The sequence below is a fragment of the Lotus japonicus genome, chromosome 2 (genome assembly GCF_012489685.1).
Source record: "Lotus japonicus ecotype B-129 chromosome 2, LjGifu_v1.2".
In the NCBI taxonomy this organism is placed as follows: Eukaryota; Viridiplantae; Streptophyta; class Magnoliopsida; order Fabales; family Fabaceae; genus Lotus; species Lotus japonicus.
In genome coordinates, this window is record NC_080042.1 from 86,257,640 (window position 1) to 86,279,360 (window position 21,721).

Sequence of the window (21,721 nt, forward strand, 5' to 3'; positions counted from 1 at the left end):
GAGTCTTGTCTACAAGCACATTCGTACGATCAAACAGCGACTTACGTGTCACACATCCAAACCAACACCTGCACGGGACCTCGCATACGTGTACCACAGAGAACCCAAGCACCAGACCCAGTTGGGTTACTCGACAAAGCAGAAGGGAGAGAGAAAGAGCAACAGGGGCATCCCCGTAATTAAATAAACATCCAAGGCTAGTTACCCTATCCCTATCATGAAAAAAAATGGTTAGCGACGCGCATAACATAAAAAACTGAAAAAACCTTGAATCCAAACAGCGCCTTATTCTCTCTCCTTTAAAAGCCACCCTATGTTTTTTCCCTGCCCCTCTTTGCCCTTTTCGCTTGTGCGTTCTTTCTCTCGTCGTGTGTGATATCGTGTGTGTGCGCTTCGCTTCTCAATCAATCTCCTCCTCACAGTTTCGTCTTCTTCTTCTTCTTCTCGATCTCACCACTGTGAGTCTTCTTCATCGACTCTCAATTTCGAACCCTAATTTCTTTTATCCCTTATCACCTTCTCTCCGATCCCTAATCCGATTCTCAATTTCTCAATTCCCCCCTTTTCTGCTTAATCTCTTGTTGCAAAATCTGATTGTTTTTTCCCTCGATTGCCAATTTTCAATTATTTAATATATATTTATATAGTTATGAATTGTGAATTCTGATTGCTTGTTCAGTTGATCTATGGTGTCTTTAACTTCGCCGCTGTACTTCAATGAATTTCTGATTATTTTTAGTGAATTTTTGGTGTTTTTTATTTATTAATCAATCGGTGCGAGACTCTGACGACTGTGGTTTTTTGTTTTTGTGATATGATTATTATTGAAGGTTGAATTTTTCAATTTTTTGCCAATGCATTATTTTTTCTCCTGTTGTTCCACAGTATACTGTGGGCTTTTTATTGTTAAATTGCTTTATTGAGGGGTGGATGATGATTTTTCACTGTCTAAGTTATGGTTTCTGGAGTCAAAATAGTTTTTTTGAGTTTGCTGGATGTGTTTTTTGTTTTTCTCTGTTCTTTGAGATGATTTAGGACTGATTTTGTGATTAGTGTAATCATGTTTTGACATGTGTGTTTTTTGGTTGGACCAATTTTTATTCAGGGCAATCATGAGTGATGAAGGAGAAAGGACTTGTCCTCTCTGTGCTGAAGAGATGGATTTGACAGATCAGCAGCTGAAGCCTTGCAAATGTGGTTATGAGGTTTGATTCTGTGTTCTTAGTAGCTAATGATTTGGAGGTGTTTATATAATTTTTACAGAAGGAAATGGTGTTTGTTTAATAAAGTTAGTCGCGTCTCTAGTTAGTTCAGTAACTTGTTGTTTGGCATTTATAACATAAGATTTCCTTGCTCTTGATCTTTTTGACCCTTGTCATGGTTTATGGTTCATCTCTCCCTGTTCGTCCTAGGTGGGATATATTTTTGTATTGAGTATATTATATGGTATTCATAACTGAATGCTGTGGTTGCTTTTCATGCTAGTTTGTGCTGTTGAGTTTTTTTCCATTCTAACTTTGAAATGGTGATATGATTGGATTGAAGTGCTATCTTTTCATCTTTTGGTTATTGACTTGTACTTGAAATGTAGGTGTGATTGTCTATGTTCTGTTTCCTGATGTGCTTTGTGGTCTTCAATCGCAAAAGGTTCATTATGTTGAATATGTTTTTCTTCTCCCTTTGATTGCAGATCTGTGTCTGGTGTTGGCACCACATAATGGACATGGCTGAGAAGGATGACACTGAGGGGCGATGCCCAGCGTGTCGTTCTCCTTATGATAAGAAAAAGATAGTTGGGATGGCTGCAACCTGTGAGAGGTAAATCTTTTGTAGGCTTGGAAATGTTGTATCTGATATGGGTTAAAGGAAAATATGAGTTGTTGAATGTTTTGTTTCTTAGATCTTTTAACTTCTCTAGCTATTAATTTTAAGGTAAAATTAGACCTTTTCAATGTGTGGTTCTCTTAATGTTTTTTTTTGGCTCTTTTCAGATTGGTGAGTGAAATTCATATGGAGAAAAAGATGAAGAATCAAAAAAAGTCTAAATCTTCTGATGGAAGGAAGCAACTTAGCAGTGTGAGAGTGATTCAGCGTAACCTTGTTTACATAGTAGGATTGCCTCTCAATCTGGCAGATGAAGATGTAATTTTCTTACCTCCTCTGCTCTCCAGTACCTGAATGTTTCTGTCCTGCTCACAAATTCTCGTTTTTTCCCCTTTGATCTGTTGATTTTTTTCCTTTAGAGATTTTTTATTTATACTCTTTTGCAGCTTCTCCAGCGGCGAGAGTACTTTGCTCAGTATGGGAAGGTCTTAAAAGTGTCGATGTCTCGGACAGCAGCTGGTGTCATTCAACAGTTTCCAAATGATACTTGCAGTGTGTAAGTGCATTGTCTTCATGTTTGTGGCTTAGATTTTTCCTTAATGCCATTATTGTTTTCTGTTAGTTATCTATTTCCTTATCTTTCTGCCATTATTGGTTTCCTTAATGCCACTTTGAACGATTACCTTTATGTAATGCCTTTTAATATTAATATCATTGCTCATTTCTAATCGAAAGTTTTGTTTCAGATATATTACTTATTCAAAGGAAGAGGAAGCAATTCGTTGTATTCAAAATGTACATGGATTTATTTTGGAGGGTAGACCTTTAAGGTACAAATATTTGTTTTATTGAAACATTAGATGCATGGCCTTAGTCTTGCTTATCAATTCTGTACGTTTTTGGTTTGTACATTTCAGGGCTTGTTTTGGAACCACAAAATATTGTCATGCATGGCTCCGGAATGCGGTATGCAATTTGCTTGGTCTTCACAGATTTTGAAATTGTGCCTTATTATTATGTTTTTAATGGAGGATAGATCTCTATGAACAGCCTTGCAGCAACCCTGATTGTCTATATCTGCATGAGATTGGCTCTCAAGAAGATAGTTTTTCAAAAGATGAAATAATTTCAGCTTACACTAGGTACGTATCTTACAATTTTGATATAAGGCTTTTTATGATTAAGATATCTACTCTTGCTGAAAATCAGTATGTATGGTCTTTTCATTTGAGCTGTTTAATCGGCTAAAGTAAAGGGGATTTCTTTACTTATCTTTTGATGGAAAAAGTTGTTTTCATGGTTTTGAAGTACTAATGCTTTTGGAGTGATTATATCTTAATTTTTGCCGTATTTTGAAGAAGTCGAGTTCAACAAATCACTGGGCACGTAAACAATCTGATACGTCGATCAGGGAATGTATTACCTCCTCCAATAGACGATTGCACCAATAATTCATCAGGAAAGCCTATTCTGAAAAGTGCTTCAAGTGTAAGACCATTTCTATGTTTCCTATCACTCCTGTTTTTTTGGGTGTTAATTTCTGTATCATGTCTTAGTTGAATATTCATTTAAATTTTGATCTTTAATTGCCATACCGCTAGGAGAAATGTATAATGCACTCACAGGTTGTATATATGGAAACTGATGTTTTATTTTATTTATGGAGCAGAACTGTAGTAGCACTGTACGAGATTCACCTCCGAATGGAATCTATGGGAGAAATGTAGCTCTTCCTGCTAGTGCGGCATGGTATGTGTCAATTATTATTTTGTATTGGCCTTGAATGTTGAACTTAGCCAAATTAATTGTGTTCCATGTTTATGGTTGTTAGGGGTACCCAGCCTACAAATTGTGCGCCACCTGTTGGAGGTCAATCATATCCAAATGGGCCGTCCATGCCAAAACCTGATACAGTTAGCAGCACACTAGCCTTTTCCACAGCTGTCTCGGGCACAATTCAGGCTTCTGCATTGCATTCTGACATTACAAGGAGGCCAGCATCAAGTGATGGGAGTCATAGTACAATACCTAGAGTGAAAAGTGAATTGTTGCAGCCTGTTAAACAATACAATAGCATGGGCAGTCTGAGTAGTGGAGGTGAAAAAACTTCAGCTTCTGATGTTTCTCCCGTGCCTGTTAGTTATAACGGCCAGTCTTCACCACCATCGTCTCGAGATAGTGATAGAGGCAGTTGTACTATAGCAAATACAATAAATTCTACTAACATTACTGGACAGTCTTTTAACTCTGGTCCTGAGGAAGCAATAACTGCTACCAATGAAGAGATTCAGAATTTGTCAAGTCAGTTGTCTTCAATTGACATTGATAGAAATACTGCAAATGAACACTATGGTGTAGCCAAACCTAGTAGCCCGCCTACTGACTATGTCATGACTAATTCTCAAATTCAAGGATCACAACACGATGTTGGTAGATATAAAGATGCAATAATTACTAATTTGGCCGTTGAAACTTCTACATCAGATAATGGGGTTTGTAATTCAAGGGAACAATCTGAGGAGAGATTGGATTCTTCTCAAACTCAAGTTGTACTAGATACTTTTGAATTGGAAGATGATATATCATTTTTTGATAATCAAAGACTCAAGGATCCGGAAGTTTTTTGTGGTTCTTACTTGCCAAAGGCGACAAGTTTCCTACAGGTATCAAGCCATTCTAGCCCTCGTCCAATGCAGTTTGGTGAACCTGGTTCTGCTGTGGATGCTGGTTCTCTATCTTCTGATGATAGATTTCAGGGTGAATCTATTCTACATGGGTCTAGCTTATTATGTAACGGCTACCCAGAAAAGCTGGTCAGTAGCAGCTCTTATGGTTTGCTGCATGATGGAAGAAATGGGGAAAGCATTGGAAGATTAGTTGGTGAAGCAGTTAATACTGGGTGTGATACTGCAATTGACAAGGGGGAAAGTAGTATAATTTCAAATATTCTGTCCATGGATTTTGATTCCTGGGATGACTCACTAACATCACCTTCTAATTTAGCCAAGTTGTTGGGTGACAATACTGATAGCCAGTCTTTAAAAAGATCTAGTTCTTGGAAAGTTCAAACCAACGATCAGTCAAGGTTCTCTTTTGCAAGGCAGGAGGAATCCAAATTCCGAACTTTTGATGTACATCCGTCTTATGATGTCAGCCAGCAGCAGCCAAGAAGCCACACACTCATCCAGAATTTTGCAGAAAGAGACTTGTATACGCACAAGTTGGGCATTGCAAATGGCTTTCCTACCAGTAACTTTGGAGAAGCTGAAAATATAGGCAGTGTTCATTCCATTGCTTCTTCTAATAAGCTTTCTGGTTAGTATTTAAACCTTCCTTTAACTGGCCTCCGTACCTGGAGTTTTATATGGTGTTTCTATTGAAAATCTTGGCACCCATGTCTCTGCTGCTGTTTCTTTAATTTGTAACTTTAGCTATTGCATTTTTTGCCAAGCTTGCTTTTGAAGGTTGAGTAAATTCTACATAGAAATTTGCTTGTAGAATGTAATTTTCAAATTTTATTTTCCTTCACATATTTTATTACTTAGCTACTTTGAAAATTGAAATGTTGTGCCTTCCATTTGTTGAACGTATTGGAATTGTTTATTACCTGACTGTTTTTGTGCTGGGTGTGGTATTTCGTGCTGAGGATCTCCCATTTATTGAAAGGGGATAATTAGGAAATTGGTATTTTAGTAATTACTCATGACTATTCAGTATTCAATAAGGTTGTTTAGGGCTTGAACTCAATAAGAAATGGACCCATTTTGTGATCAATAAGCTAAAACTGATCCTAACGGGCTTGATAATTCAGGGTTCAAGTAACACGCGTGATAAGATAAAGCCTGACAGCAGAAGACTTGATTGTTAAGGCCTTTTAAAATTTAACACTATACAGTACTCAGAGTAACATTGTAAAGGATACTCTTGTCTGAGATAAAACTATCATTAGTATCATATTTAATGATACGTGAAATGACATTACATAGGATAAAAACCGTTTCGCAAAAAAAATTCTGTACGTTAATATGCTATGTTTACATTTTTTTTTGCTATGCTAATGTTTAGAGATTCACAAAATTCTACTATGATCTGATAGCTAGTAACAAATTTAAGGGCGTTGTGTGAAAAATTGATTTCTCAAAAGTTTCTATGTCAAAATTCACCTACCTGAGCCTCTACGACCAAGTGATCTAGAGTTTGATTATTGTAGCCCCAAATTATTCTTATAAAGAAGTTGTATTTCAGCCAGTGTTATCAAATAGCGGCTATAGCGGCCGCGACCCGCTATAGCGTAGCGGATTTTAGGGCCACCGCAATCGCTACGCCGCGACATAGCGGCCACCGCGAGAAATGCAATTGCGGCCGCGACGGCCGTAGCGGCGCTGTAAGCTAAACGGAAATAGCGGATTTTGAGGAATACTGCACGTTTTTTTTAGTTTTAGGGTTTTTAAATATGGTAATTCTTGACTAGTGGGCCACCAAGTGCCCAATTAACTCCCCATTAATTATTTTTTTCTATATTTACGCTTCATCATGAAGAATCACGGCAGAATTGAAAAGGTTTCCAAAATCCTAATTCTCCTTCTCTCATCCTCCTTCTACAAGCCCAATTAACTCCCCATTAATTCGTTTTTGTTGCATTTCCTTTTTCTGTTTCACTGTTTTAAGACTTGTGTTTGGTTTATGTTGTTTTAAGTCCTTTGACATTTGTTTTGAGCTGGTGGCAGCCTTTAATAATTAAAATTTGGTTGTTAAAAATGATGATTTTATGCAGTTTTTATTGTTATGTGATAAGCTGTTGTTTTTTATGCAGTTTTTATTTGTTCATTTCAAATGTTTCTGCTCTAGTATTGCAATAGATGTCTGATAAGCTGCTGTTTTTTTATAATATTTTACTTATTTTAACCGCTATGTGGTTACCGCTATTTGCCCGCGACGCTATCCGCTAAACACAATAGCGGATTTTGGCCTCGCCGCGATTTTTTGCGATCGCGATTTGACAACACTGATTTCAGCACATGTAAGCACATGGTAGGTGGGCCTGTGCATTGTCCAGCTACATTGACTCCTCTTTATTATTCTAATGAAGGTGGAAAGATTGAATGATTTAAGCTGCTTTGGTTGGTCTACTTGTTTTCCTTCCTGCTAATTTGTGCATTGGCTGGTGTGTTATTTCAGTTCCAGTTATCAGCTTTATATATCAATGTGGTGACCTTGCGTTTTTTATGGTTTACAGCCATTTCAAGAGCACAAGTTTCAGCTCCACCAGGATTTTCAGTTCCAAGCAGGCCTCCACCTCCTGGCTTTTCTTCTCATGAGAGAATGGAGCAGGCTTTTGATTCCATAACTGGTTAGTTGTGGTTTTTTTTTTTTACTTCTACATGCCCTTTTTCATATGCTGGTTGAATAATTGTTATCCTTTTGACAGGGAATTCATTACTTGACCATTCCTCCTTGTTGAGAAATTCATACCAGACATCATCTGCTGGAAACATTGGTGGTGTAGGGGACCTTGAATTTATGGATCCTGCTATTTTAGCAGTTGGCAAGGGGAGACTTCAAGGTGCACAAAACAGCCAAATGCTATCAACATTTATTCCACAATCAAATTACTTAGAAAACGAGGTCAGATTACAATTATTGATGCAAAGATCTATCTCCCAGCAGCAAAACCTTAGATATTCTGATATTGGGAATTCTTTTTCTCAACATGGTGATTCTTATGGTATTTCTTCGAGGTTGGATCAATCACAAGTCAATAATATAGCTCCATTCCAACACCTGTCCCTGCAGCAGTCCACAAATTCAATCATGTCAAATGGACAATGGAATGGGTGGAATGAGGTGCAGAGTGGGAGTGGTCTGGGTGTGGCTGATCTTTTGAGGAATGAAAGACTTGGATTTAACAAGTTATACTCGGGATATGACGATTCAAAATATCGTCTGCCAAATTCTGGTGATCTTTATCATAGAACATTTGGGATGTGACTTTTTGCTAGCTAAGTTATCTATGTTATTATTGGAAATGACAAAACCTTGCAGAGATGGACAAATAGTTTTCTGTGTTGCTGAGGATGGTGGAACTGATCCTTATCTGGTCTATTTGGGCTACCTAATGATGAGACTCCCGAGAAGTGTATTTTGTGGCTGCAGTTGGTAATTAATGAACTTGTTTTCTTGATCTAACTGGCTTTATGACATTTTGCTCATTATGTATGCACACCAAAGTTGCTGCACACACCTCTATACCAAAATGAAATTGGTTTTTTTAGCTCATTTTGTACTAAATTTATTTTTCATGTGTCAAGAAGATGTTTCTTTTTTCTTGTGTAACTGCACTGATTCGCCCCTTTTCTCCTTTGTAGTTCCGGATTCGCAGAAGTGAGCTGTGTTGGGATTTTAACATATCATCTGTCCAACTTGCAGGTTTTAGTCGAGTGTTTTCCTTAAGAGTACAGAGCGTGGAAACTTGTTGATTTAAGTTAAATTGATCCATCCCATATTTATTATTGTAATTTTCCTTATAATTTATCTACCCTCTGTGTGGTAAAGTATGGAAGTTTGATCCCAATTGTTAAAAGGAAATTATTTTGGCCGTGGATATATCTTGGTGGAGTTTGATAATCATGTTGGGTATGAAATGGATTACTTTTTATCTGGGAAGGCCCATGTGATATATCACTGTCGTGCTCTGGATAATGGTAGTGGCTCCGTTTTTGCTGCCACTTCTTTATGCTGTTTGTTTTCTGCTTAGCATTTTGTAGATCTTAAGATGTGTGGATCAATGCTAAAATCATGGTAATTGCAGAAAGTTGCATGCAGTATTTGTTACCTTAATCTGGTTTGTTCCCTGTTGTTTGGTTTGCATTTTCCTGTGTTACTTGTTCTCAAATGTAATATATGTTGTTGGGATGGAGTACCCCATGCCTTGTGAATTGTGATGAACGAATTCGAGCATGGATCTGTGAACATAATTCCAGAGTTGATTTTTGGGTTGTTAGATGAGATTGGTTATATTCTATTGAAGGTTTCTGTTAACTTTTGGGTAGACATTCCATTCCATTTGCAGTGGATGAATATATTTTGTTCCCCCACGATACGTGATTTGGGTGTTTACATATTATCATTTAATATAACCATTTTTTATAGCTAACGAACTGTTTACATATCATCATTTAATTTGGAAATAGGATGGTAAAAATATGATTTTTGATATATTCATATTAACATTAACTTTAATCTCATTTTCATCTATTTTCTATTTCTATCTTTTGCTATCTCATCTATTATGTTTTTCATTTCTCTCGCTTTTATTTCTATCTTTGTTTTGGATGTGGGTGAATAGATTTTTACTGTAAAAATATAAAGAACTCGATGCTTATATTTCCAAATAATCAGAATTTACCAAATCTATTTTGTAGGATCCATTTTCCATTTGTTCATCGAATGGGATTTGATGGGATAGATCCGACAGATGATAATGCAAGTTAGAATTTGTTTTTGGTCAAAATGCAAATTTGATTTGGCTGTGTATGTAAGTGTAATTGACTCATATGTGGGTTTTTTTTGGATGTTAGCCATATGCAAACTTGATCAGTCTAGTGTAAAGCGGCCCTTGTATCTAGACACACCTCTTATTTGGGCTGAGGGCTTTTTTTATTATATGCAATTATGAATCTCCATCGACCCAAGAATAAGTACTTGTTTACATTAGTATTGATTTAGTGCTAGCCAAACTAAATTTGGAATAACCCAAAAATATGTTGGAAAAGAGTGTTACAACTTACAACTCGTTTACTTTCTAGTTTGGGCACCTTGTCTATTTACTTTCTAGTGTTGAGACCTCTTTAGGATTTCCTTTTTCATTGAATCTTTCATGTACCCACAGCCATAATTAACCCATATAATCAGTGCTGTGTCGCATCCTTGTCGGGGACAACGCAACGGGTCAGCTGAATCGACTTTATGGCAATTGGCAATGACAATGGACTGAAAATACCACATATGGTGTCTGTTAGTGGTGATCCAGGCACAGAGAAAAAAGAAACTGTTATAGTGGAGATTAAGCTCTCTCTTTTAATCATTCGTGTGTTTTTAATTATGGATTCAGAAATTCATTGATATAACACACACACACACATATTATAAAAAATATAACACAGTACTATTAAAATTTAAGTATAAATTAAATATACATACAGTTTAGTTCACATTTTTTAATGTACGTCAATAAGTAAAGAGTGAGGCCATTTGAAAAAATAACAACAAAATGTGATATTTTAAATATTGTAAAAATGGAACTAATTAATATTATTTATTAAATAAATTTTAAAATAAAACATTGTGAGCGTAATGTAGAGATATGAATAACTAATGGAAAAAACCTCATTCAGCAGCCTTCTACCACTTAGTGCTTTGATAGAGAGCGAGAGATTGGTCTTACGGTTATTAGTTATGAGATACCTTGGTTAACACTGAAAAAATATAAATATATGAATAAAAATTGAACGTAATAAAAGAAAAGAGAAATGGTCCATAAAAGAAATAAAATAAAGATAGACTCTTCTTATTTTTGTTTTTTAGAATAAAATAGATAAATTTTGTACTCGAGAGAATGATAATGTGAAAATTGGACACTAATAATTTATATTTTATAGGAGCAAATCAATATTTTTTAATAGAGTAAAAAGATTAACTAAGTAGCCATTAATCCATGGGGCAATTTTCACATGTAATATATATATATATATATATATATATATATATATATATATATTGTTTAATTTGCAACAATTAGAATGTTAGTGGGGTAAGTGTCCCATAAGCTTATACATGGGTCATGATAATTTAAACTCGTGATAAGGTAGAGTTTGATCATTATCGCCCTAATTTTTCAAATAAATAATTTTAGCTTATGGTAAGTTGATTTATGCATTATGCATGCTTCAAGGTAAAGTAAGTCCTTGTGTGATGAACTATGTTAGAAATATAATAATTTCATATATGCTTTAGCTAAAAGCTTAATATATATTTTGAAATAATTGATTCATCTATACATTGCTCACGCTTCAAAGTTTGTACCATAAAAAAATTAACCACAACATATATTCAAAGTTAAATGAAGCCAACAAAAATTGTTATTATAATTATAATTGAATTGCTTAAACTATGTAAATATCTAATACCATATCTATATATGATTCTGTTTGGATTACTGCATTTATTGTGTATGTTAATGTTTTTTTATTTTAACAAAGTTATTTGTATTTCTCCATGAAAAACTATATATATCACATCCACTCATTTTATCACTCTCTTTCCAACAATCATTAATTAGTTGAATGATGCTCACTAAAATGTGAATTATAATTTTAATTTAGTAGAACTCACATAAATTTCATCGATAAATAATAGTAAAATATTAAAAAATAAGTGTTGAAATGAATATTCTCGACTTTCTTCTTATCTTTTGCCTTGGTGGAGGTTGTGGTCAGGGACAAAGGTATGAAAGAAACACTGTCTTCACTCTCCACAGCATTGGATTGGTTTTCTTTGGGAGGGTCCGCTAGCTCCACCTTCATGGTCTTTCTAAATGGTAAAGGGTACCAAGTGACTGTCACATGTCATAGGAACAATTATAGGACTCATTTAGAGACAAAATAAGCAAACATGGGAAACAAAGGTACGCCACATATCCTATGGTCCATAATTTCAAACCTAACGGGCTGTCTTATCTGAAGCCACACGTTTTAAATGTTTTTTAATGAAGTGGTGGACATTTATGCACGAAGCCAGGATAGAACCAGAAAAAAATAACGAAACAGATAACACACTAAATACATTTATTACAGAGGACCCATGTTGAAATTTGACATGAACATGCTACTAATATATTCAATGCAAATTAATGAAATCAACCCAAAACTTTCTTTTTTGCAAAGAAATATACACCCTATATAATTTCTTTTAGCGGGAACTAGAAGTTAACAAATAAAATATGATTCATTAAGGGATATGTCCCGGTGTCCGGTGATGGCCGAAAATGGTGACCATATTCTAATACTCTTCCACTTCTTCAAGCTCCATGATGGCTGGTGGCTGCTATGATAGCTCCTGCTAGAGTAAAGTAACAAATCATGTCATTTTCATGAATGGAAAATTTAATTTGCACCACAAGTTTATCTTAATTGTAATTGTTCATTTAAAAATGGTTTATTAAATGATTGTGAGTAAGTCATTAAATTTTAGGTGAGATTCTTATCATATCAACGATTTCCTTCCTCCTCTTTCATGTCGGTAGGGCGACTTGCATAGAGTCAATCTTAATCAATTCTCACTTTTATTTGCATATGATAAGGGTTTTGGGACGTTTTTGTGCGGTGGTGTGTGAGGGGGTTTGCCTATTGGCTTTTAGGGCTTCTGGGCCTCTTTGGGGTGTTTTTGGTTTTGAGGATCTTCTTCTTTTAATTGGATTAGTTTTTATCTTATTGACTTTTTAATCCCTTTTGAGGAGGGTTGTACATCATTTGACTACTTCCTCGTCAATATAATTTTGCTTTTCCAAAGATTATCGAAATAATCAATTCATTGTTCGAATCCACCTCTACCTAGAAAGAGAAAGGACTAGATGAACTCAAAGGGCTTGTTTCAAGATGTATGCGGGCTTGGGAAGATGAAAGTTGTGGTGGTTGTTGGCGGGGGTGTTGTCGGGTTCAGTGGCGGAGGGAATGGGACATGGTGGTTCATGTCTTCCAACCTTTTCAATTATGTTTTTTTACATGTTACACATATGTATGTTAGTTGTAAAAATTATTGTAGGCATGGCAAATTCTTTGTTTATGGCCCCTAGTCTAAAATTTCAGCTACCCAAACCACCACAAAGTTAAACATTTGTTGTGCGGGAGTTTTTACTTCCGCTAAATGTTTTACTCTTCACATTTAGTGGTGATAAAAAACTGTCGTTAAACGCATAGGTCGCTATTTGTCCAAATTATAGGGGTCTAAATATCGGGACCGTTAAAACAATCATGTAAGTTTAGAATTGTTCCATTCATTTATTTTATAATAGACATGGCAAAATTTCATTTGCTTAATAAAAATTAAACACACCACTTAAACTAACCATGATTAAATACAAAGATCTTGATTCATTGAAGCACCTCTCCCTAGAACCGCCGAAATTCTAGCATGATATCTAAGTTTATTCATGAAAATTGTTCAGAAAGACTTTACTATCACTAATTTCCAAAAAAAATCTTCACTATCACTAGTGCTTGTTTTGGAGTTACTCGGAGGAGGATAGACATTTTAAGGTCTGGTCCCCAATAACATAAACACATGAATAATGGAGTAACTACTCTGACAAGTTGCCCAATGAATCTGCCACTCGTGGCATACCTCAAGTTCGCGGGGTCGAGACCTAACATTCGTTCCCCTCTCCTCAAACACCTGTACCCTTGCGGACCCCAAAAGACAGACTCTTTGTTGTTGATTCACCATTGTTCACATTTCATCAGTTCTTCTCACGCTACATTTTTTTATAAAAAAAATTCATTCACATGTGTTAACACTCACTTTGAAGTGTGAATAAGGTGTGGAAAATAAGAGATATGAAAAAAAGATGAGTGAAAGTAAGATGTGTGAGATGATAGAAATGAAAAGTGAAGTGAGGAGTCTGAAAACTCAAACATGATGAATCCATTCGGTTAGTGGTGGGGTACATCGGTACAATATATAACATAAGATGGCATGTGGATAGTAACATCCAATATCATCAGGTTTGGTATGGCTCCATTCATTCATCGGATTGCTATTAAGTATCAAAGGAAGCTGCTCTGCTACCAATTTAGTATTAAGACAAGTACTGTATTGTGACTAGGGCCACCCATTGGCAATTTGGCATTGGCATTGGCATTGGAAGAGAATAATCATTACAACAAAATTACAGTGTCGCACATTAGTCATCACGGGGTAAGAATTAATTTCCTATCCAAACATGGGGCATGATGAATGGAACACTAATATAAACAAAAGAGTAACAAAACAGTAATGTTCTAGCTTTTTTAACCCTTTTCCCTTTTTAAACCCTCTTCACTAATATAAACAGTAACATTGTTCTGCTCTAGTCGCCAAATGAAACTGATTTAACTGTCATTTTAGACAAGGCAGCAAGAGAAGTAAACCTATCCAATCTTCTTAATCTAATTTGTTCACTTTCCCAAATAGTATGGGAAAATATTGAGCACTGCTTTATAAATCGCAAGGAAGTATAGGTAGTCAAATTACTCAAACCAGCTAGTACTAGAACGAAAAATGTAAAAAACTCTTCCATTCCTCCCATTTATAGGAAGCACAATCAGGGCCCATGGTCTCAAGACTGGTGAGAAAATACAATGAATTTCAACTGCTAACAGCTAATTTGAGAATGACAGCACCATTGTAGTACCAGTGCACTAAAAAATGGCATTTCCTTCAATGTAATATGTGCCATAAGGGTTTTAACAAGAGGTATCAATCAAGTGTCGAGCCTCAGTATACACCAATCAGTCCCTGAATCATACAAAGAATTTTGAACACACACACACACACACTCTTCATTCCTATGGTTTGTGTTTCAAGTTTCATCTGTGTTACCAGGAAAGCTAGGGTGGAGCCTGCGGGGACTTAACCATGGTAATAATATTGAGGTGGAGTAAAACATGGACTCGGCAGAATTGAGTTTGTGGATCTTGTTTGAAAGATGGTGGTTGATGGAAAGGTAGCTGAAATTGAGAATCCTGATGATGCTGCGGCCGAGAATGGTGGGACTGGGGCAGTATTCACCTGACCATGCGTTTGCCACGCCCAATTGGGGAGTCCTTTTGAAGGATCTATGCTAATACCCTCTGCTCCTTCCTGCTAAATAGTTTAACAATCTTTTACTGTCTTACAATGATTATCTCATACAAGAAAACATGTCATCATATATTTCTTTCAATGCGCAAACAAACATTGTTCCAAAAGCTCATTGATAAAAATTCATTAGTAAATCCCTAAACATAAAATTAACTTTCACTGTTATGTATGGCATTCTAATGTCAAGCATTCTTCAGTGTTCTAATGATGGCACACTAGCAGGGAAATCATTGTAGTAAAGGTTTTTAATGAAGTGCTCAAAAAAAGAAACAAGCAAACAAATCAACTCTAGCTGAAAACTAACACTAGATGGTGAAATCACCTCATTGGGGAAGAAACTAGGACATATGCCATTCCATACAGAAGGACGCTCTTCAGTTACGACCTGCTCATAAAGAGAATCCAGCCTATTACATCTTAGTAGATCTTGAAGACTTAATAAAACAAAACCAAAACTTTTTTACAAATGTCAAGGACGTCATAGGAAAACCGGTTGTAATTAGCCATACTTGAACTCACAAAGATTACGGGAGCTCTGCTTCCAGATAAGTATATGCTCAATAGTTATCATGATATGAAAAGTGTTATTAAACTAACTCGCCTTAGAAGAAACCTAATATAAATGAAAATATGAAGTTCAGCTATATACCCTTGAACTTCTTCCAGCATGCATGTTGTAAGGGATGGAGGAAAACTGAAGTTGCTCCCGATTTTCCTTTGGAGCAGGTCCTGGGGTTGCTATGCCCAATTTAAGGTCAAGATTTTGACTGCCAACTGTATTGAAAAAACATACAACCATTTTTTATAGAGAGAACATCCTTCAATCCTCAAAATCAATAGAAAGATTAAAAAAATTCGGATGATTATTATGAATTATTACATTCATTTATGGCTGCAGATTTCCTCCCTTGTTCGTATGTACTTGCCTCAAAGTTAGTCACTGCTTCCCTTCCATTGCATTTGATAGCTGCCTTGTCATAAGCCCTGATTCCCAGAAAATCATAAGGGAGATACATGTTGGATGGAATCCAAATGAGCTTGATAACTCATGATAATAAATTCATTACAGGTAGAATGTAAGTCATGTATCATTAGGACCTTGCAGCTTCTACTTCGCTGTCGAATAACCCAAGATATATATACCTGCATGAAAGCATTGCAATCTCTATAACAATAACAATAACACCTTCGCCGATAGTTTCTTCAAAACATGCATCTTACTATCTTAGCCAAGTTTCTCCTAACACGAACAAAGCAAAGCATAAAGAAGCATTGAGACTAAGCTGAAATGAATTCGCTTCGCAGGCCAATAGGTACTCGAATTCGTAATATCTCAAATAATTCACAATATTCATAGTAGACCACTAATTCAGTCGATATACAAATAAGTCCTCACTTTTTGCCAAGCAATTGCCCCATTCGAGCTTCCCAACGGCCACATTTGTGGAGTGTTACTCCACGGTATTTTGAACTCCCCCTCGAGAAACCAGTACTTTGGCGACGGAGTATGTGTATGAATTCTTCCTTGGACAAATTCTCCGTCTGCCCACCAGTAGTAACAAAATGGAGAAAAATTAAACCATAATCAGCATCTAGTTTCCTATCAGTTAATCAAGTGCTTGCGAGTTTTCTAACCTGTTTAAGATCATCCTCATAATCAATCAGGTTGAAATTAATGTCAGCATCAACTCCCCTGAACTTAATCGCAGCTCGATCATACGCTCTAATTTTAAAAAAATTCAAGTCAATTGAGGATCAAAACAATCAAATTCTCAAGAATCAAAACAAAGGACAAAGTCAACCAAAACATGTCCAGAAAAATATACCTAGCAGCAGCATGAGCCGTGTCAAATCCACCTACAATCTCAAATACCAATTTCGTCAAAGGTGCTTAAAATAGTAAATCATAGGATAAATTTTTAATGAGTGAAAAGATCATAGCATATAATTTCAAATAACTGAAATTATGTACCAGAAAAAACTGAAAATTCATGAATTAACAATCCTTACCCAAATAGACTTGTTTCCCGCAATCCCTACACATAATACAAAAATCCAACAACAGAAAAAGCATCAGAAATTGAACCAAGCATTGACATATAATGAAGAAAAAAATCAACAAAAATAGAAACCAAAACTAAATTCATTCACAAAAATTACGAACCAGATATGGGATTCCCATCTTCCAGTTCTTCTGTAAAAGGTGACCCCTCTATATTGCGAGCTACGAGACTTTGGTCCCCTCCTACTCTTCTTCACTTGCTGATGAGGCTGGACCATTTTCACCATCTCGCTGTTCCCTCGGACTTGATCAAACGAGAGATCCACCGAGCGCTGAAACGACGCCGCACCGTGCAACTGCCAGTTCCCGCCGTCCACTCCTCCGCTCACGGGGAACAGCTCCCTCGTCACGACGTCGGTTGCTCCTTCCACCTTCAGGATGTCGAATTGGAAGGTGAACGAGTCATCGGGGCGCGTGGAGCACGAGTCCTCGTTGCTGGACCCGTCCGCATTGACGACGGAGGAATTCGAAGTTCCTGACTCCGCCATTTGATTCCACGAACCTTCTGGAAACTCCTCCGACAGCATCTGCGACGGCGAGTCGCCGTTCTGAGTCGAATCGGCTGAGTAAGCATTGAGATTAAGATCTAACATGACAGTTTATCTTCAACTGAAATTAACTCTTTGAACTTCTCCTTTCCAATTTTATGATCAACAACTAGCTTCGCTTCAACGTCGCCGGCGATGATGATTCCGCCGGCGAAAATGGATCCGATAAAAAAAGATCAGATGAAACAGGTAATGTAAGAAAACAGTTAAGGAAGAGTGGAGAGAAAATCGGAGTAACGATCGCCGGCGGATTTTTCCGGCGAGCGGAAGTGGAACGAAGAGGATGGAGCTCACGGAAACAGGTTGAGACTGAGAGGGGAGAGAGGCGAGCTCAGTTCGCCGGCGATGAGTTCATCGTCGCCGGAAAGTGAAAACGTCGGTGGCTATTTGATTCCGTTGCCGGGAGAGAAGTGTGAAGAAACACGTTTGCTTTGTGAACCGTTTTAAGAGGGAAGGAATATATAAACATTTTATCTCTCATGGAGTAGACTCGTTGGTTAGGTTGCCGGTCACCGATATTGTTAAAGTAGATAGATATTTTTGTGGGTCCACCTAATATACATAAATATAAAAATGCAATGGAGTATATATGGTTACTTAGAACAACTCTAATGGCAAAATTTCTTATTTGGTTTCTTACACACTATTCAGCACTATTTTGCACTATTTTTATGGGCCCGCATTGACACATCAGACTTAAGAAATTATTAAGGAACTAAAGCAAATTTTGCTCCAACCCATAGTTTCTTAAATTACTATTTGAAGGGTCTCACCCGTGTCCCACCATAAATATTAATTAATATTTATAGGAATTTAATTTAAAATTAATTTTACTTATTATTTAAATCAATTAAATTTAAATATCAACATATTAACTTAAAAATAAAATAATAATAAAAAAACTTATAAAAAAAAGAAAAACCGGTCAATTCATGCCCAAACGGGCAGAAAACTGGTTCTAGCCGGTCTAAACCGGTCAATAACGGTGTGATGAGCGGCTTAGCCGGTCACCCACTATATATTCTATCTTTTCCTCTCTCACTCTCCATTCATCCCCAAAACCCTAGCCGTTCTCTTCTTCTTCCTATGTTCTTCTGCAATCCTTCTTCCCTTCCTCTCTCCCTCACCTTCTCCTGACTTCTGGGTTCACTTCTTCTCTCCCTCACTTCTTCTCTGTATCCGCTCCTCTTCTTCTGCCACAAACCCGCCCCCAACCGGCCATCACCGCCACCAAACAGCCACAACCCGCCCCCAACCGGCTGCCACCGCCACTTAACAGCCCTAATCCGCCCCAAACCAGCCACCACCGCCACCAAATAGCCACAATCCGCCCCCACAACCCTTGTTTCCATCAAATCCGCCACAAAGGAGCTTTCTTTTCCATCAAATCCGTCATCCCTGTCACTTCCCTTCATCAACTTCAGCAGATCGGGGCAAAGGTGGTTCCTTTTCCACTTGATCGGAGGAAAGGAGGTCCATTTTCACACATGCACTGCAAGATTGGATTGGAGCTTCCATGGTTTTTTTTTCTCTGTAAAAAATTGACTTTTGTGTTCTCTGTAATATTCAAAAAATTAATGATAATTTTTTTTTCAATTTCATGTCTTCCTACTATGTTCTGCATTTTTGTGTTGGATTCAATTTCATCTTCTACCCTTTATCTTCATTCTGTTGTTTTCCCACTGAAATTAGTTGGGTTTTGGTGAGAGAAAATAATAATTTTTAATGCTAAGAAACCAAAAAGCAGAGTTCCTTGTGCAAGGAACTTTGCACTGTTGCTAAGATCTCAAAAGTGCCAACTAGGCATGCTCCAATGCTGCAAAAAATAAGAAACGGTTTCTTAGCATCTCCACCTGGTCTAAGAAACCAGCGTTGGAGATGCTTTTAGAGCAACTCTAACCCCAAAATTCTTATTTGGTTTCTTAACACACTATTCAGCACTATTCCTGTGGGCCCCGTACTGCCACATCAGACTTAAGAAACTCCTAAGAAACTGAAGCAGATTTTGCTCCAACCCATGGTTTCTTAAATTACTATTTGAAGGGTCCCACCCGTGTCCCACCATATAACATAAATTTATAATATTTATTTTCATCCAATTTAGATTTAAATTTAATACTAAATAAATACTTCAACTTAAAAATAATTTAATTGAAAAACTGATGCCAAAACAGTCAGAAAACCAGTAAAATCGGTCAAAATACCCTCAAATGGGCAGAAAACCGGTCTGGATCGGTCACTAACGGGCAAAAAATCGGCTCAGCCGGTCTCCCACTATGAAAACAACTTTTCGTCTCTCACTCTCCATAACCCTAGCCGCACATCTCCTTCCTCCCTCTTCTTCTTCCTCCTGCGTTCCATCCCTCTTCTTCTCCGACCACATCAACAACCGTCTCGTCTTCTCTCCACCTCTCTGCCGCCATCACCTTCTTCCTTTTCTTCTCAAATCATTTTCTTTTCTGCACTTGTGTGACCAACAGGGCCACCACCTCCGCCCCTCTCTTCTTCTTCTCCAGGCCTAAAACCCCCAACCCGCCACCCTCAGGCCACAATCCGGCCACCACCGGCCCTGTTTCATGCTTTCTAGGCCTTCAATCTCGCAAAGGAGTTTCCTTTCCTCACATGCAAAGCGATCTGAGGTGAGTTTGTGTTGTAATTTTTTTTTTGTTGATTTTCGTCTGTTCATTTACCCTTCTATTGAAACTCTCTCATCTCTTTGCAGATCGGAGCTTCTCAGTAAAGATCAAGATTATGTTTTTTTTTGTTTTTTTTTTATGTAAAAAAACCTGGTGTTCTATTCTGTAAAATCTATGTTCTGTAATAAAGTTGTTATTTTGGTGTTCTGTTCATGTTGTTAAGGTTGTGAATTTTCCATCTTCCTTCATCCTGTTAATTTTTCCTCTGAAATCTGTTAAGCATGTGAGAGAAAATATCATTTGTTTAAGGCTAAGAAACCAAAAAGCAGAGTTCCTTGTGGAAGAAACTCTGCATTGTTGCTAAGATCTCAAAAGTGCCAACTAGGCATGCTCCAATGCTGCAGAAAATAAGAAACGGTTTCTTAGCATCTCCACCTGGTCTAAGAAACCAGCGTTGGAGATGCTCTTACGACTCACGACTTAGCTGCTAACAAAGTCTTACACAGTTCATAAAAATGACTAAACTTATTAAACAGTTAGTTGGGAATTCGATTTGATTCATATGTATTGCATATGTAGAATAATTTGTTAAGTTACGGCTTACGACTTAGTTACTAACAAGGTCTTACACAGTTGATAAAAATAGCTAAACTTATTAAACGTTTAGTTGAGAATTCGGTGTTGTATGTGAACAATAATTTATTAAGACAAACCTACTAATTTAATGTGATCTAAGAACCTTGAAAATACTAGCTCATAGGCGTATACTATTGAGATGCCACAGTGAAAAAAAAGTAGGCGATTGTTATTGCCATCACCTCCACATTTATTCATGTCACATCAAATCGTAAAATTCTAAAAGATCCTTAAATACTTTTTCACTCGCATTTTCTAAGTTCGTCACGTTCTAACTCTCAAAGTGCGTTAGTTTCGCACTTTAACAGTGCGACATAATTGCACTTAGCTTTAAACTGCGAACATGACACACTTTAAACGCCAAGAGTAATGGGCATACGCTCTGTTGCACTTACGATCCTCAATTTAGGTCACACCAAGCTGGTCAACCAACACAATAACAACCTCCTCTTGATTGAGATTGGTGAGTGTAAATAATTTTAACGTGGCATGTTGACAAGGATATGTAGCAATGAAGCCACGTTGTCCAGCGTGATAGTCATCTCGTTAAACGTCTCCATAACACTTTAATGTACGTTATCGTTGCAATTCAAAGTCTGTTACCATCGCACTTCAAAGTGTGTTAGTTTCACACTTAAAAGTACGTAAGTAACACATTTGAAGTACGATTGTGTGGCACTTCAAAGTGCGAAAATGCAGACGACGAGAAAGTGGGTTTCTTAACAGTTCACGACAAGTGCAAACGGAGGACTGGGAGCGAGCGACTAATGATGATGAGCTGCCAGCGACGATAAATGGTGGCAAACAGCGAGCGAAAGTCAATGCTTGGAGGGAGAACAAGAAGCGAGTAAGGAGGGAGAAGCAGAAGACATCTAGTCATGATGGTGGGTGGTTTACATGTAACCGTTACAAAATTTCTCCATAATTTACTGATCAATGCTACACATTATGAACATTATTTGTCACACTTCAACTTATATACCAATACTAACCTTAGAAAAATAGGATTGTCTAACCCGTATAAATTACTAACCCACAACTCAATAGACTAATAAGATTTTTTTATAAATAAGTTAATAAATAAAATATAGAAATTCTAACTCACTTATCTTCAATATGAT

At 37.0% G+C, this 21,721-nt stretch overlaps 2 protein-coding genes across 13 annotated transcripts; one reads left to right on the forward strand and one right to left on the reverse strand.

Annotated features, from left to right (window-relative positions):
- The first annotated feature begins 301 nt into the window (after window positions 1-301).
- On the forward strand, window positions 302-8,500 carry LOC130740465 (uncharacterized). 3 transcript variants are annotated; one of them, XM_057593087.1, is made up of 15 exons: window positions 302-458; window positions 1,106-1,205; window positions 1,691-1,818; window positions 1,992-2,142; window positions 2,271-2,380; window positions 2,571-2,654; window positions 2,742-2,790; window positions 2,875-2,966; window positions 3,183-3,312; window positions 3,494-3,573; window positions 3,656-5,139; window positions 7,061-7,174; window positions 7,253-7,449; window positions 7,618-7,980; window positions 8,190-8,500. In XM_057593087.1, the coding sequence occupies exons 2-14, from the start codon at window positions 1,113-1,115 to the stop codon at window positions 7,810-7,812; spliced, it is 2,907 nt and encodes a 968-aa protein (XP_057449070.1). In that variant the 5' UTR covers window positions 302-458; window positions 1,106-1,112; the 3' UTR covers window positions 7,813-7,980; window positions 8,190-8,500. The 3 variants fall into 3 exon arrangements, with proteins under 3 accessions (XP_057449070.1, XP_057449068.1, XP_057449069.1); XM_057593085.1 differs by having other exon boundaries at window positions 7,253-7,980; XM_057593086.1 differs by having other exon boundaries at window positions 3,186-3,312; window positions 7,253-7,980.
- Window positions 8,501-14,137: 5,637 nt separating this feature from the next.
- On the reverse strand, window positions 14,138-17,782 carry LOC130740466 (ethylene-responsive transcription factor RAP2-7). 10 transcript variants are annotated; one of them, XM_057593089.1, is made up of 10 exons: window positions 16,883-17,780; window positions 16,729-16,754; window positions 16,545-16,575; window positions 16,354-16,441; window positions 16,115-16,260; window positions 15,817-15,861; window positions 15,599-15,702; window positions 15,368-15,492; window positions 15,041-15,103; window positions 14,138-14,718 (listed from the first exon to the last, which is right to left on the reverse strand). In XM_057593089.1, the coding sequence occupies exons 1-10, from the start codon at window positions 17,371-17,373 to the stop codon at window positions 14,488-14,490; spliced, it is 1,350 nt and encodes a 449-aa protein (XP_057449072.1). In that variant the 5' UTR covers window positions 17,374-17,780; the 3' UTR covers window positions 14,138-14,487. The 10 variants fall into 10 exon arrangements, 6 of the variants coding, with proteins under 6 accessions (XP_057449072.1, XP_057449071.1, XP_057449073.1 ...); XM_057593088.1 differs by having other exon boundaries at window positions 14,138-14,721; XM_057593090.1 differs by lacking the exon at window positions 15,817-15,861 and having other exon boundaries at window positions 14,138-14,721.
- Window positions 17,783-21,721: the final 3,939 nt, after the last annotated feature.

Excerpts from the sequence above, each read along its gene's own strand:
- LOC130740465 (XM_057593085.1), top strand. The coding sequence starts at position 1,113 with ATGAGTGATGAAGGAGAAAGGACTTGTCCTCTCTGTGCTGAAGAGATG. Across the intron at positions 2,791-2,874 it reads ATGCATGGCTCCGGAATGCG|CCTTGCAGCAACCCTGATTG; the intron begins GTATGCAATTTG and ends CTCTATGAACAG. Across the intron at positions 3,313-3,493 it reads TTCTGAAAAGTGCTTCAAGT|AACTGTAGTAGCACTGTACG; the intron begins GTAAGACCATTT and ends TTTATGGAGCAG.
- LOC130740466 (XM_057593088.1), bottom strand. The coding sequence starts at position 17,373 with ATGTTAGATCTTAATCTCAATGCTTACTCAGCCGATTCGACTCAGAAC. Across the intron at positions 16,576-16,728 it reads CGGGAAACAAGTCTATTTGG|GTGGATTTGACACGGCTCAT; the intron begins GTAAGGATTGTT and ends TTGAGATTGTAG. Across the intron at positions 15,493-15,598 it reads ATCTGCAGCCATAAATGAAT|TTGGCAGTCAAAATCTTGAC; the intron begins GTAATAATTCAT and ends TTTTCAATACAG.